Below are 16,963 nucleotides of genomic sequence, written 5' to 3'. Positions count from 1 at the left end.
TAGCCCACCAATAGTGTATTTTGGAGCTGTAATTTAAAATTTCCCAATACAGTCACATGTCTCCTCAGGACGGTGACAACTTGGCTACGGTATATTTTCTCCTTGCAGCCTATGCTTAAACTAACACTGATTTCCAAGTTTAAAAAAAAAACAAAAACAAACAAACTGAGTTTTGAACACGGATTTGTATTATTGCAAAATTGTCTCTACTCAGCCCTAGCGAGGCCACATCTGGAGTACTGTGTCCAGCTCCGGACTCCTCAGTAAAACAAAAACAAGAAGCTAGTGGAGAGGACACAGAAGAGGGGCACAATGATGACTAGGGGTCTGGAGCATCTCTCTTATGAGGAGAGACTGCAGTAGCTGGGCCTATTTAAAGAGAAGACTGAGCCCAGATAATCTACAGAGGTCACTTCCAACCCTAACAATTCTGTGATTCATTAATGCATATAAATATCTCAATACCAGGTGTCAAGAGGATGGTACCAGACTCTTTTCAGTGGTGCACAGTGACAAGACAAGTAGCAATGGCCAGAAACAAAAACAGAAGTTCCACCTCAACATGAGGAAGAACTTCCTTACAATGAGGGTGGCAGAGCACGGGAACAGTGAGGTCGTGGAGTCTCCCCCTCTGGAGACATTCAAAATCCACCTGGACACCTTCCTGTGTCACCTGCTCTAGGTGACCCTGACTCGGCAGGGGTCTTGGATGAGATGATCTCCAGAGGTGCCTTCCAACCCTAACAATCCCGTGATCTTGTGAAATTAACAGGACTCGACATAGCTCAAAAAAAACCCACCTCAAACTGTGACAATTAAAAAAAAAATTAAGATGAAAGGGGATGGGCGGGGGGAAGTTTGACACGGCGGAAAGAGCGCGGGCACAGCGGGGGCAGAGTTGGGCACGGCGGGAGGAGCGCGGGCAGAGGGCGAGCCCCGAGAGGCGGCGGGGCCGGGCAGCGCGCGTTCCTCCCTCCCTTCCCTCGCTCCCTCCCTCCCTCCCTCGGTGCCCGGCGGGCTCCCCTCCCTCCCCGCCGGCGCTTGTTTCCGCTCTGGCTGCCACCAATGGCACAAAAAGCCGCAGCTGAAGCGGGGCCCCCTTCGCCTTTTCATCCGCACGCCGAGAGCGCTGGCGTCGCCCCGGCAACCCGCGGCCACGTGACCAGCACCTGCTCCGCTGGCCGGCGGCCACCGAGCGCTGCCATCTGCTTCCCTCAATCAGCGCCCGCCCGCTCCCGGCACCTGCGCGGCCGCGGCACGGGAACCCCCACCGCACACACACCGGCTTTTATCAAATCACCGCGAAACCGCTTCCAAAAACACCAGCTAAAAACTAAAAACCAAACAGCAACAAAACAAAACAAACAAAAACCCCCGCTTTAACGCATTTCTCGAACTTGTTTAAATGGAAGGTGAAGATCGCCGCCAGGTGAAGCGCGCTGACAGCCCAGCGCCTGTCGCCCCTGACCCCCGTAAATCGGAGCGGGGCGCGCAATTAAAGCTCAGCCGCCGTGCCGTGCCCCCGGTGCACGGCCGCCTGTGAATAACAGGCTTAAAGCCGGGAAGAATAGCGTGGGCTAGGCGGGATAAAACACCAGCCTGCTGAAAGGCCGGGCAGCGCTAACGAGGGCCCGCCGACCCACCGACCGCGCTGCGCTCCCGGCCGGCCGGGTGCAGACAAAGAGCCCGGCGCTGCGGGCAGGTCCGCCCCGACACGGGTTCCTTTCTGGCCTCTGAGAGACCTTTCCCTCTCCGAGCCATTCATGACCTGTATCTACCCCCGAGCCGTGCGCCTCGGCGTACACAGGCACTCTCGGCAACGGAGACGCGGCCGAAGACACCGGACAGTTTCAAATCACTTCCCTTTCCAGGCCAGTTATAAACACACACGAAAGAGCCACCAAACTGGGATGAACAAAGCCCGTGTGCAGCTCCACAGGGAATTTTAAGTTCTAAATTCAGCAACAGAATTGCTCTTTTTAAATGCACAGCTACAACTTCTTTGAAGGAAAGGGGAAAAAAAAGGTCGAGTAGAAATAGGAGAACAGCACTACCCTTCTAAATGCAGGGACACACTGCTTCCCAGTGCATCACACACCCAGGAGCTTCACCTGGCCAGTGGGAACATCAGCTTCCTTGCATTGTCAACAGCTGTTCTTCATCTTCGCAGAGCCAGTGTGATTTGTTCCTGACAATTAAATGTACCCACTTTTGACTCAGCCTTTGCACTTTCCAGCAGATCATACTCAAGACCATTCAGGAACAGCATTAGCCTGGAACAGAATTACCTTTCCACAAGAAGAACAGGCAGGTACTTAGAGATTGTTCTCAGAGACCCTGCCATTAGGTATCCCTGTCAATGCTCAACATTGGATGCACACAATTAGTACTTTCCAAGTCTGGCAATAAGGAAGGTAAACTGTAACATACATATTTAGGCAACTATCTCTCATTTGTTTTTACACATGCATGAATGCAAAATTTAGCCAAGGCCCACTAGTGACAAGGTAAGTGTCCAGTCCCAAAATGAGAACTATAAATCCAGGACAAACTGAAGCAGTATTTGCCACACACAAAATACTGAAGTATTTCAAAACTGTCCGTTAAACTCAATTCCAGTGATATAAATACAGACATTTCAGATTAGATGTTTTACAATCTCGCTGTCCAATATCACTTTCTGGTTCCACCCTCTCACCCTCAAGGACTGCACACCATACTGACCAAATGGGACCAGTAAGAAGACAACCAGCAGAAGGTCAAACAAGCAAACAACATGAAGAAAAAGAGGATGAAGAGGAAAACTGTAAGTAGGACAACTGAAAAGAGAGCTTGATTTACAATTTGAGAAAGATATCCAAACTCCGACAAAGTGTTTTGTGTCAGCCCAGCAGCCACCAAGAGAGCTAGATGAAACTCCAAAAACTTACAGGGGCAAACCATCTGACTCAAAAATGACCCCAAAATCATGACATGCTTTCAGCATTAAGAGGGGAAGTAATTAGCCCATACGTTTACACTGTGTAACTATTTCACCTGATCTGGGTAACTGATAGATCTGTTTATTAGTATAATTTATGACAACTATCATGACTTGGATGCTGTTTTTTTCTATAATTCTATATCTAAAATAAGTCAGATGGATAACTGATTTTTTATTTTACCATTTGGGAACATTGTCCTGTAACAGATGCATGATTGGAACCTGGCTGAGACGAACTTTACACATTCACTGTGGAGCATAAAAACAGTCGAAAAATAATCCCACTTTCTCAAAATGTCAGAGATGTGAGCTTTATACTGTACTGCCTTACCCAAGGAAAATGGTTATTTTTTTAAAGCTCCTAGTGTAATCAAAACTTCTTTTTAAATCCATTTTTATGGATCACAAAAGTAGGAAAAACAACAGGTTTTTTCCAGTCTGAAAAGTCAGCCAAATTACTAAAAAGCTTCGGTAATAGTGAAGCCTACAAGGCCTGCCCTGCAGCACAAGCAAAGGTAAATATCAGGCAGCTGGGCTGGTTCAAAAGGGAGATGAGGACAGGTGTGAACAGGAACAGCCTCAGCGGACACATGCATGGAAATCTCGCACGATTTCCTGTTCTCTCCCAAAGGCAGCCCCTTCCTGCCTTGCTCAGGATGATCTGACCTTGGGAGTGGAAACCACCACCACTGCCTCGGGACCTCTCTTCCTGTCCTCCAGCTCCCCTGGGTGCTGCATTCTGCTATCCTCACCGCTCCCCCACACAGCAGCCTCTTCCCACTTCCGTGGCCAGGAGCCATCCCCTTTCCGATACAACAAACAGCCGAACCATGCGCCAAAAAGCCCTTCTCCACCTCCCTCTAGAAACTGTGATTATGCTCATGTTTAGCACTTCCCTTGTAAGCCACAACCCACATGCCCTACACTGTGTCCCAGGCTGCTGTTCAGTGTGTGGGAAAGATGAAGAGCTTTCCCTGCCGCAGGGAGGGGAGGAAGCAGATATGAGCAGCCCTGCAAAGCACAGCACACTGCTTTGAGGAGATGGGACGAGGCAAGAGGTCCTGCAAATAGCTGCCATTTGGCCCTTACAAATAGTTACTGCTCCTGCCACCATAATCAGTGGCCACTCTCTAGGGTTTCATAGGAAGCGGCAGGAGAGATATCAGCTGTGCTGCAGCGTGATCTTCTCAAACAGGTGGTCCTCATCTCCTCCAGGGACAGGCACAGGAGGAACAGACATCTGAGCCATGACTTTGCAATTCAGTAGGATTACTTGCCTTTTCCTGTCCATCTACTTTTGGAAAAATCTGCCTGCTTTGCATGTGCCTGCAAGCTGGCTCCGTAACATTTAGAGTCCACATAATACTCAGCACCCACCCAATTTAACGAAAACCCTTCACTTGTCATCCAAGGTTTACCTACAGTTTGCTTTCAAACTTGACTAGTTTGGTCCACAAGAGATTGTTTTGCCAATCTTATTTTTTGTTTTTTAGCCACCACTGTATTTGTCTTTCAGTATTGGCAGGATTGGGCTAATATCCCTTAAACTATAATAGTACAATATTATTGTGTGCTCTTTCCTTCACTATGCAGTGTAACATACTAGCAGCCTATTTGGGCGTTTTCTTTCTTTTTGAGAGCCCATGACACAATTAAAACCACCAGGAAATTAACCAGATTCTTCCATTTTCCAATCTGACTTGTCCTTCACATGAAGGTGCATTTCAGTGAGGCAGGCTGCTCATTTTGTCTCAACTTGCACCAAAGATAAGAGAGATGTGAAGGACAAAGTTTCTGGAGTTTTGTTATTATTTGTTACATAAAAGGATTATACTTTCAGTTGAAATTGGAACTAAAATAACAGGGTTATGAGCTATATTAAATTACAAAATGGTTAAGATAATTAAACACCAGATTTTTTTCGTCCCTGCGTATGCTCTAATACAGCCTGTGTCAAACTTAACTATTAATGACTCATTATGCTCTATCCAAAACATGTTGCTCTTCAACAAATACCTAACTTTATCTACCTTAATTTTACATGACTGCAGAACTCTTCTATTGAAGCTGATCATCTTACTCAGGAATAAGGACCATTAGTTACACACAGCGTTTTTAGATTTCTAAACCACACTACACCTTTTCAATGCTTAGAAGCAAAATATTGAGCAATATAAGCGGTAGCAGTAATGACATGCTAGATACTAACTTTATCAAAATATTTTACTTCTACATAATCATCCATAATCTGTATTAACTTGCATTCATCTCACTCATCTCAGCTACTGTAATATTTCCTTTCCGGGGTTAGTGCTGCGGAAACACTGTGGTTTATATGATTAAACATTTGGACTGTTGATTTATTTAAAAACTCGATTCAGTGATCTGTCAATGGACAGATCCAGTCTGTGATGTTGCCAAAGCAAGCACATTTCTTTCACCAATTTAAAATTCTTTGGCAGCATAGCATTCCCACACATTCTCTGGGTTCTTCAAAGAAGCTTGATACTGAAGCTGACAAGACCACAAAATGAGAACAACCTTGTTTTCAAGACAGCATTTGGTAACAAGAGACACAAGCCTGTTACAGCAAAAATAGGACTTTCTCCACACCCCTGAGTAAGCATAAGGAACATTGAATGCTGTTACTGTTGCTCCAAACATGTTTCTCTCACAGGTAAAACAACAGGGCTTAGTACTTACTAAAATACTGTAAGTCACCTAGCCAGCCAGGGACAAGAGTCATTGCATGGGAAAGAAGTTAAAGACTCTCCTATGAAGGCAGCTAATAAAACAGTGTTTTGTTCCTTCAGAGGAAACACTGCTCCTTTAATCTGCACAGCATGTCCCAAAATTTAGAGATGACGTGCATAGAGATATTAGGATTGAGTGGACAGGACAGACCAGCTCTGAGCTCTGATGTACAGACCATCACCCATGGGTGTTCTTGAGGCAGACTCCTTCTAACCATGGTTTATCAAACAAGACTTCACTCCAGTCAATTGAGAAGTCCCGCAGTAAACGTTTTTTTACTTTTTGGCAGCAAAAATCTAGGAAATGCTCATTAACACTTTTTATGTAGCTGGGTCAGCCTTTAAACCTGTGAGTTTAGGGAACTTGAGCATGTCTCTTTAGAGGAATGGCTGAGGAAGCTGGGCATGTTTAGCCTAGAGATGACTGAGAAAAGATCTTATCAATGCATACAAGTATCTTGAGTGTCGAGACAATGGAGACAGAGACTGCTCAGAGGTGCCCACTGACAGGACATGGAACAGTGGGTACAAACTGAAACACAGGAAGTTCCATCTGTCTAAGAAGCAAAACTTTACGTTGAGGGTGACAGAGCACTGGAACAGGCTACCCACAGGGTCTGTGGACTCTCATTCCCTGGAGATACTAAAAACCCGCCTGGATGGACCCTGTGCAGCCTGCTATAGGTGAACCTGCTTTAGCAGGGAGGTTGAACTACATGATCTCCAGGGTCCCCCTTCAACCCCAGCCATTCTGTGATTCTATGAAAAGGCTGTTTTAGCTGATACAGTATTTTAATTTCAAAAATACATACTGGGTGATATATAACTTAAGAGGTTTTCTAAGCTGTGAATTGCTGCTGTGTATGTAAACCCCATCCTTAGGACAGTCAGGTACACTGTTGGAACCCTGGGTTCCAACAGTACACAGCCAAAGTAAATGCTGCAGTACGGATAGGCTGATCAACTGTAATTTACTGATAAGTTAACAAAACCTGTACACAACAACACTTGGTTTTACAAGCCACTGTTTAGAAATTCTTCAGGAAACATCATCTCTGCTAGTATAGAAACTTCTCTGTCTTGCTGAAGCAACAAGTAACGTCTTACTGTTCATCCTCATTTAGCTATGGAGCTGTATCAAACCTAACCAATACACAGTCAGTCTTGTAGAATATATGCAAAGCTGATTCATTAACTGTAATTTTTAAACCCTAATACAAATGGATTTTGCAAACTGATTTGGATTAACCAAGTCTGGCTGTGCTTCCATCTGGAAGTTATATTTTATAACTCTAGCCACATCTTGAAAAACAGATTCAGATGTTTGGAACAAATTCAGAACAGTTGTAAGAAATTCTAGGTACAAATGAAAAAAAAATATTGAGCTTTAATGTCTTTTTGGTCTCAGTTTTCTTCCAAGTAGGCATTTAAAACCACGGTGTTTAGGGACTTGAGGGACGAGGAAAGAATCTGTATTATTACCTGTGACACATTTACTCATGTGTAACGACAGTTTATTCTTTCTCGTACTACTCTGTAGCATTTTAAGCCTATCCTGATAAAGATACACCATGCTCAATAGAAAGTTAAGAAACCCAGTTCAGAAACAGAGTTGAACTATCTGGTCTATACACTAAGATTTTCTGCTAGGAAAATTGTCTTTACACAAAACGGGAAAATTAATATAATCCTTATGGTGAGAACACATCAATATCCATATAAAAATGCCTTTTTAACAGCAGACCTTAGAGCCCATCAGTTGTGTTAGTATAAAAATGTGTCTGTAAGGGTTGTACAGTGTACAACAATGTGAAGTACCTAACTTCTTTATTTAGGGAAAAACATCATCAAACCATTTTACTCTAAGCCTTCATCTCTGAATTTGGTCAAACCTGCATTAGTGTTGAAGCAATTTAATTTCTCAACACAAAAACCACACACAAGGACAGATGAGGATTAAAGAAGAAAGAGTTAGTTTTGAAATCTAATACATCCAGAAACTTTTCTGCCTTGAAAGGGAAAAACTAACCTTCTGCCTTTCCAGCTTGCTTAAAATAACTGTGAAGCCATAAACAGGAAAGTCAAACAAGAGAAATGTGCCCAAGCTTCTCAAAAACATGATGTTGTAGATGGTAGAAGGCAAACGACAAAACAAGATTTCCTCCCCACCCACGCCATTTAGCACAGATGCTCTAGAAATCCCACAAACACACTGTTTTTCTCTCATTGCATATACAAGTTTCCTGACTTACCTAGCCTTTTTGCTGGTCTTGGGTTTTGGCGTGGTATTTTTTGCTTTCTTTTCCTTTGGCTCTTTAGGGGTCTTAGGGACTTTGGGGGTCTTGGGTTCCTTCTTTTCCTTGGGTTCTTTAGGATCCTTCGGTTCTTTTTTTGCCTTGGGCTTTTTCTTTTTCTTCTTGTCTTCTTGGGAGCAATCCACTGAGTTTCTGCTTAGATTCTGGCTGTCAAGTCCCCCAGGAAAGTCTTCCTTACCAAAACCTTTACTGGGACCTTCTGCAGCAATGTGATTGTTTTTCTTTTTCTTTTTCTTTTGCTGTGGCTGCGGCTCAATTGACGGCAGATAATCATCGCTTTTCACTAGCTGGGTATTCGGTCCACTAACCTGAGTCATATCCGGCACTGGTTTCTCTAAAAAGGGTTCCGACGGAGAATGCTGAGAATGATAAATAGAAATAAAATTGTAGATCTGCAACTTTGATTTCTAAAACTTTGCTCCTTCAGAGCATGAGGTAACAGAGGGAGAAAATATTAAGCACAGGATTAACCTATTAACAAGAGTCAGCATATCTGAAACATTGTGCATTAAACAGTAAAGAACAAAGCTTTTTGCAGTCAGAACAGTAGCAAAATGACCAGAAATTCTTGATAATCAAGGGTAAAATTATTCTAAAGCGGATAAAGTGGAAATAGAAAAAACATTTAGTCTTCAACACGTAGATGCAAAAGGAATGCAATTGTTTCAGACATTTCAAAATAGTTGTTAGCAGAATGATTAACTTGTTACAAATTATTCAGCTGCACTGGAATTTTGTCCTTAGGGGAAAAAAATTGTTAAAATTTGTTTCTAGATATTCGAAGGAGAATAAAAGTATATTCACAGGCTATATTGATAAAAAATTAATCAAGGCAATTTACATTGGTTCATCTGTGACAGGAGGTATTTTGATCAGCAAGTGAAGGATTAAGCCACTTGAAAATGTATTACAGTGTTACGTTTTATGTCCAAGATCCACAGCTTCCAGTATGTACTTGAAACAGATTTGTTCCTGCTCCAGATTGGACAGAGAACTACAGTAAGTGCTTATGAACCTGCATAAACATCCGATCTCAAAGTCTCTATGGCATATCAGGTTTACACCAAACTTATAAGCTAGAGGAAAACCCATGTATAGTTACACAAATGTTAAATGCCCAGACTAAAATATATTGGATATATTGACAACTGTTTTCACCTTAATGGTTCTGTTCTACACAAAGATCCATGAGTCTGCAGTGAAAAGCTATCTAAGCTCTACCATGACTTTGCAGGATATCAAAGCTCTGACCTGCTTCTCCCTGCCTGCCCATGGTTATAAATGCAGGATGACAGTGCTTTTCTAGAAGAAAAGTAATAGCATGGCACCGTACTGATGCCTTTCTTGCACCTACATAGATGGTCAGACCATTTTACCTACACTCTTTCTCTCTGTTTCTCCTCCTTTTCTGTTCTGTAAAAATTAAGTCAGGATGATACTAGGTGGACAACTTCCCCATTAGTCATGGTGTCAAAGGATAGCCATTTGAGATGTTTGATCCATTGAACTGGGCAGAAGAAAATTTTATAAGAAATAAGAATTTTACTTCTAGGAGAAGCAGTGCCAGTGTAACTGTAATGTTCTTCGCATTTCCTTTTCTCCACGTTTTTTTCTAATGGCACTTACTTAGAAGTGACAAGAGTGCAAATGAATGAATACAAAACCAGTCCTTGAGCATAAGGAGAGCTGATGGGCATACACATATACATCTACTTCAGCAACCTAGATCCAAATAGAAATGCACTTAAGATCTAGGAAACAAAATTCTTGATAATATTACATGAGAAAGTGAATGCATGTGTATATTTCCAAATATATTAATATAATTTTATGAATGTGAACAAACGGAATCAGTGTAGTCCTAACTACTTCTGGCATTTCTTCACAACAACATAAAACCACTGTACTGAATACACTCACATACTCAGAAGCAAAAGGAGCAAGGCTGTCAGAAAGTTAAGGAATTTTTCTGCTGTCTGGGAGAGGTCTGAATGGTACAAGCTACACAATACAGTTCTGCATGGAAGAGACAGGACAAGAGGGAAGGCCTGAGTGACAGACTGACGGTCTGGGTCTCCTTGGCTTAACCAACGACTTCCAGGGTGATTTCTGCATGTTTCTGTCCTTCCACCTGCTTATTAAGTTCCTTTTTGTGCAACAGGGTCTAAGTTGCAGTGGAAACCCAGCTGTAATGCAAACCCAATGCATTCATTGCATTAGCACTGCATCAATCAGCCCCACATCAAGACCATCTCATGTTAGGCATCCTGAAGTATGAATCAACACCTGTTCCAGAAATCTGTAGTCACTCCTGGCATGTACATATCCACACTGGAAAATTCACAAAAACTGGGTATTTGTATAGAAAACACTATCCCAGAAATTAAGTGGTAACAATGAGTTCTGCAGTACAATTACACATTACATGAAATAGACATCTTTTAAAATGTTCTGATTGGTTCTGAATTTGGTTGACTGAATTGAGTGTCTCAGATTTGTTGTATCACGCAGAATAAAATGGCCTTCTCTCTACCTCAGACTGTTATGTGCTTGTACTAACCATTGTTTTTAGGTAGGGAAATACAGGAATATTACCAAGATCACCTTTAAGTACTTCTTACCCCTGGATTTTAAGAACAGTACTTTTAACCTGTATTATTGCAAGATAGTCAATATATATCTGCATTATCTGCTATTTTGTATCTCATGCATCCTACATTTTGCAGAAATCTGAAGTGCAAGTTTCACCAATTTTTTCACTGAGCTGTCCTCTACCATCCTCAATCCTGTTTTAAAATGCTGCTCACCTGCTATATATAACATATATAGATGTAACTCTAGGGTTTTCTTTCCATTATTTGTAGGTTTTGTGTTGAGCAAGTACCTTAAATTTGGCACTACAATACTTGGTTGCCATATTGAGAGAGACTTTACAATTACCTAAAAGCTTATGTATAAAAGGCACAACTTTCTAGAACAGATCAAAATCAGTAGTTTTATTTTACTTCCTCCTATGCATATGAAACAGCCTAGCCAACAAATATTAAAAACCACAAGAAGTCCAGTAATGCCATGTAAATTTAATTTTACAAAATTTTCAACATTGCAACTTCATTAGTGCTATGACCGTCACTGAAATCAATATTATATTTTATACATGCTTCAGTATTCAAAAAAAATGAATCCTTGACAACTTGTGGGTTGTTTTTGTTTGTTTCAGTCTGAACAGCAACTTTCAGCAGAGTCATAAGCAAATCTAAAAGCAAAGCTTTCCAAATCTCCACAATAGCAGCATCAGCCCTTTGTGACTTGACATTTGCAGTTTTAATGTGAGATCTGGACAGAAGGTAAGGTCCTGAGAATGGCAGCAATTGCTGCCACACTGTAGTACTCCGTGGAATTTCAGATTCTTACTTTTCAGAAACCTTACCCACAAGTGTCATTCTCAGGCTCTAAAACAACTGAAGACTATACATTAGACTGAAAAATTATGCCTGATATAAATATCAAAAACCCCCAAACTTACTGCCTTTTATTTAAAGGATCAAGTTATGTGCATTACCAAGCATAAAAATACTATGATTTTGGTTCATATCATTCACAATCTCTGGAACACTGAAGCTACAAAAGGCAACTCTGCCCTAATTAGGCTTTGTAGGTTGTATTTCCTATACCTTGAAACTGTATTACTTTTGCCACATGCCACTCCCCTTGCAGTTTGGCACATTTTGTAATTCACTTTTATGTGATTTTCTAAACTGTAGCATTCTTTCAAAGAAATAGCTTAAATACTTTTATTTTTCTACGAAGTCTGTGGCTGTACTTCTGCAATATGCTTAAACAGTTTATCCCTAACCGACAACCCCACATTGCTCCCTAGTGTGAAGCTGTGTAGGAGCAGCAGAAATCTACTGAGAAGAGATTGGAAGAAGCTTGAAAGATGCCTTTTCTTACCCCAAACCAGTTGTCTGCTCTTTCTTAAGTAGGGAGAAAAGGAAGAACAACAGGCTTTCACTATAAATATTCGATTAAGCTTACCACAGGGAATTATTTCAAATAGTTCTACTTCTTTAAATCTAGAAAGGATTAGCTCTAGTTACAGGGTCACAATTTCTAATCAAAGAACCCCATTTTCCATTTATAGAATTTTTTAAAATATGTATATTACAAGTTTTTACCAAAAGATTGAAAAAATGTATCTGCATACTTCATACAAATTGCTTCTCTTGCTGCTTTTAGTAGTAACAAAGCCATAATTTAGTATGTTAGTACAGAATTTAATCTTCCATGGGAAAGAAACCAGTGGAGATTAAACAAAAATAGGTATTCATCCTATTTGATACTGCAGCAGAATTATTTTTGGTATTATTTGAAATAAGGTGAAAAAGGTGCTCAAAAATATTGGTGTGTTTACTAGACCCACATCTCTTTAAATCTTTTAGAGAAAAGCTGTTTTTGTAAACATTTAACAAAGAACAGATGGCCTGTTTTAATCATGCGAAAAAACCTGGAGCTCACATTAATACTCCTACCAGCGACTACTGGGGCTAGTCACCTCCCTAACCAGCAGCACGGCACAGTCTTCAGTAATTCCATTTAATTTTACAATGGACATTTTCTCATCAGTTCCCACTGCTCGACAGTTAATCAATGCTATTAACATGCAATATCACAATGCAGGACACTCCTAAAGATCACAGCTTATTAGAGAAAATACAGAGATTCTTCAAGAACTCCGAAGTGTTAAAACAATTTGTGGCACAACAGGCTACACAGCATTGTCAGTAAGAACCAACGACATCCAAGGAATAAAAAATGAAAACACTATTAGAGAAATAGAATCATCTGTTTCTAGACTGCAAAATTTCTGGAATTCAAACCTATTTTTGAGCTTCCAAACAGGTATCACCATGACCTGAAAAATTAAAACCTACCTGCCTCTGTTTCAGAGCTGCTTACACTTTTAGACTATAAGCTCATTCCTCCCAGCCCAAAGTACAGAGAGCTGTCTCAAACCAGGCCTGTTATATGAAGCAGCAAGATGGACAAGATGTAGGATTAATCCAGTGAGGGTGAGTGGCAGGGAGGGAGGTTAAGGAGGAGAGTCTTTCTGTTGCTTGAACAAGAATTGAACCACAATCAACTGTACTGAAAGCAGCTGAGTGTCACTTCCCTAACAGAGCAGCAACTTGAGCCAATATTGAGCTTTACGAAGTACGAAGCAAGAGCAGCAAAGTGTGCGACGTGACTCAGCTAACTTTGTGAAATTTAAACATCAGCACCGAACAAAAAAAAAATTTTAAAATAATTCCTTTTACCAGGACTACATGTTTATTTCCATGGTGGGTATTAGTTCCAGACTCCATGGTCTTTTCCATATTTAAATAAAGATCTACAACAACCACACTTCATTTAAATTTTCTTAAACTTTGGTTTACTAAATTGTCTAACAGTAAAGCAAGTGATCACTCAGTTCCCACTGACTTCAAAATACAAACCTCTTTGGTATGATCTCCATACAATGGATAATTTCACTTTAGGTAAATCATTACAGAATATTCTCAACTGCAACCCTGTTCAGTTATCACCTTCACTCCGGAGAAGTTATAACAGCAACCTGTGCAAATTCTTTTAAAACAGAGGGCAGACTATATAGCATGCTTCCAGCAGCAGCTCTACCTAGTGCCACAAAGATCACTCATTTTGAATTTGTATCCTTCCTGAATGGCACAGTCCAAACAGTGTTAAAAGCCATCACATAACCAAATTGCTCCATGACTCTTCCTTTCAAAGGTTAATGATAGGATTCATCCTCCCTCTGGATTATTTAGAATGAACTACTCATCTTGACTAATTTGGAAAGTTTCTGTGTCATGTCTCTATGCATTGCTTTGTCCCTGCAATTCTCAACTTGTCTCATGAATACTTTCAGCATTAGGCTCCTCTTAGTGCCCCCTCAATGTGAAGCATGCCTCACCTTTTGTAGACCTCCATAAATACTTTCCTGACATTGTCCATATGCAAAGCTCACATATCAGTAAAAACTCCAGAGTAAACAGGAATCAACACCACTTCCAAAACTCCAGCCAAATGCCAGTACCTACATTCAGCAAAAGCTGTACAGTATTTTTTCTATATTAGGTAAAGTCCAGAAACATCCTCAAGACTACATTCACACTTGTAATTGTTTCAAAAATATATTTTACCAATCAGCTTCTTCTCCTTTATTGTGAATGATGATCCCTTCGCTTTTCTGTGAAACTACTACCTTGAAGATGTGTATGTTTCTTTTAGTGTACTATATGAAAATACTTAGTACTAAACTTAAAATATTTTGGGGAATGTGATGCTGTTTAGAAACAACTGCTATCTCATAAATTCAGAAACCCTCCTAAGAAAATTGTAGTTCCAAAGTGACAACTGGGATTTATAAACCAACAAGCGCTGTCAGTGATCTCTGCAATAAAGGGAAAGACATCACACCAGATGACAATGAAAGTCTGTTTTTGCAAATAGGTTTGAAAGGAATCTAAATTTCTGGACGTACCTCTTCAGAACACAGATGAAAGTGTATAGAAAACAGAAGTTCTATTAAAACCTTCCTAGCAAGACAAAACTACTGCGCATGAAAAAAGTTAATGTTTAAGCAAAATGCTGCTGCAATACCATTTTATTTCTTAATCAAGTCTTAGGAGAAGACAGAACAATCTAAGATTATTCTGAGTCATCCTGCTCTGTTACTGCTACTGGAAACCCGTAAAAAACAGTACAATTACTAACAGGTTATAACTTGCTGATCCAAAGGTTTTTTAAAAAACTCTGAATCACAAAAACTAGAATTCTGGTGCCAACAGCATCCTAACAGTGGAGTGGAAGTGATTAAAACCAATCTTAGTGCCCTCCGCTACCACTGTAAAACTACTCTGATTTCTGATTTGGTGGAGCTGAAAATATCACCCAATTACAGTATTTGAGGAATAAAAACATGCTATGCAAAATACAGAGTTTCTTAACTGAGTCTCAGCACAGCTACAGTAATAGAATTATTTATTTTCTGGTCATGTACTCTGCAGAGAAACACAGATTATAAAAGACAAATGATACTAATGTGGCCATCCAAAAAGCAAACATCCCATTATAATTTTACAGTAATCATATGTAGTGTTTTGTGCTCACAGAAAAAGTGAGACACATTACTAAGCCTATGGAATATCAGCCAGTGCAATGAGTGATGACAGTTTGTTCACAGCTCAAGAAACAACTAACTTGTCCCATAAGAGAGCTCCTAGGTTGCTGCCCATCGATCAGAATTGACATCAGCGTTGATCAGGCAATCTCAGACAACTGCCACCCCTACAGTAATGAAGTGTGCATACTCCAAATTGGCTCTACATGTAAGGCATTGCAATAGCTACCACAGGAATTGTATGCAACTGGTGATATGATGGTCAACAAGACAAATGTTTTGTTAATACTGCTTTTGCTAGAGATTACTTTGCAATATAGACTGACTTAGCAGTATAAGGTTGCTCCTAATGCAAGCTGGGCAGATCCTAAATATTACACAACAGCAGCCAGACTCTCTACTCTCCGTCATCACTATGCAGACTGAGGACTTACGCTTTTGGCAAGTTTTTACTAGCTCTAGCTGCAGAGACACATAGAAAGGGTGGGACAATTAAGCACGGAATTCTACTGGTAAAAGCTTACTGCTCATGTTGACAGCTTGTCCACCTCAAGCCTGCCCTCCATGCATGTCCACAATAAAAGGAAACTTCACTTTGTGTGTGCTCCACTATCAAGCAGTGCCAGAAAATGCCAACATGTTTTACCACAGAAGTTTTGCAGAGTTTATGCCATGCAGTCTATACCACAGGTGAGAAAATGACCAGCAGGCCAGCAAGAGTCCTACTGTCAAATGGCCTCTAAGCATCTTAACACCTTACTTCTGAAGGGAATGCACAAGTATTATGAGAAGTGGCTGAGGAAGCTTGGGTTGTTTAGTCTGAAGAAAAGGAGGCTCAGGGAGACCTGATCAGTGTCTACAGCTACCTGAAAGGAAGTTGCAGTGACGTGGGTGTCAGTTTCTTCTCCCAGGTAACAGATTTCAGAATGAGAGGAAATGGCCTCAAGTTGTGCCAGGAGAGGTTTTAGATTGGATATTACAGATTTATTTTTCACAGAAATGGTTGTCAAGCACTGGAACAGGCTGCCCAGGAAGCTGCAGTGTCACCATCCCTGGAAGTATTCAAAAAACATGTGATACTCGAGGACAACATTTAATGGTGAACACAGCAGTGCTGGGTTGGCGGTCAGACTTGATGATCTTAAAGGTGTTTTCCAACCTTAATGGTTCTTTGATTCTGCCATATAACATCTTTATCTAAAAATGTGCGTATTTTCTTCGTGAAGTTATGTCTGTGAAGTTATTCCCAGGCACAGCTATCAAGATTCCTAGTGCTTACTAGAGAATTCCTTCGATTAGGGAATATCCAGGAGATTTACCAACACTCCTTTCCAACCCCTCTAAGATAAGGCAATGACTACTCATCTCCAGGCAAGATAGGGAAGTCACTCAGTGAAGTAAGAACATGTCAGGATGAAAGAGTCTCCAGAGAATCTGTACAATACTTCAACTGCTCCAGTAAAGGGGGAATATAGGGGAGGAAACATCTGCACATATTCAACCAAAACAGCAATAATTAAACTGCTATTATTACATAAATTAGCATTATAAAAGACTAACCTAACATTTTAGCATATATACAGGCTGAGTTGTTGCTCTTGGGCTTGCCTCCATGTTCCCCACACTGTGAAAACAAAGCAGTTTCTCCAAAACAGTCAAATGCAAACATCATCCTTCTCTTGGGCACATTTCACAGCCATGCTTTGAAATCCAAGGTCCTGAAGTG

At 40.9% G+C, this 16,963-nt stretch overlaps 1 protein-coding gene across 7 annotated transcripts in view; it reads right to left on the bottom strand.

The window, feature by feature from the left end:
• The window catches only part of CHD7 (chromodomain helicase DNA binding protein 7), a 144,707-nt gene that overhangs the window by 49,744 nt on the left and 78,000 nt on the right, over nucleotides 1-16,963 (bottom strand). For all 7 annotated transcript variants that reach the window (XM_082289322.1, XM_082289319.1, XM_082289320.1 and 4 more), the window contains one exon: nucleotides 7,989-8,410. In XM_082289322.1, coding sequence (XP_082145448.1) covers nucleotides 7,989-8,410 — 422 coding nt within the window. The remainder of the gene's footprint in view (nucleotides 1-7,988; nucleotides 8,411-16,963) is intronic.

The sequence above is a fragment of the Coloeus monedula genome (genome assembly GCF_965178545.1).
Source record: "Coloeus monedula genome assembly, chromosome: 1".
Classification (NCBI taxonomy): domain Eukaryota; kingdom Metazoa; phylum Chordata; class Aves; order Passeriformes; family Corvidae; genus Coloeus; species Coloeus monedula.
Note: the sequence above shows the minus strand (reverse complement) of the source record. Positions and strands in the feature narration are given on the sequence as shown.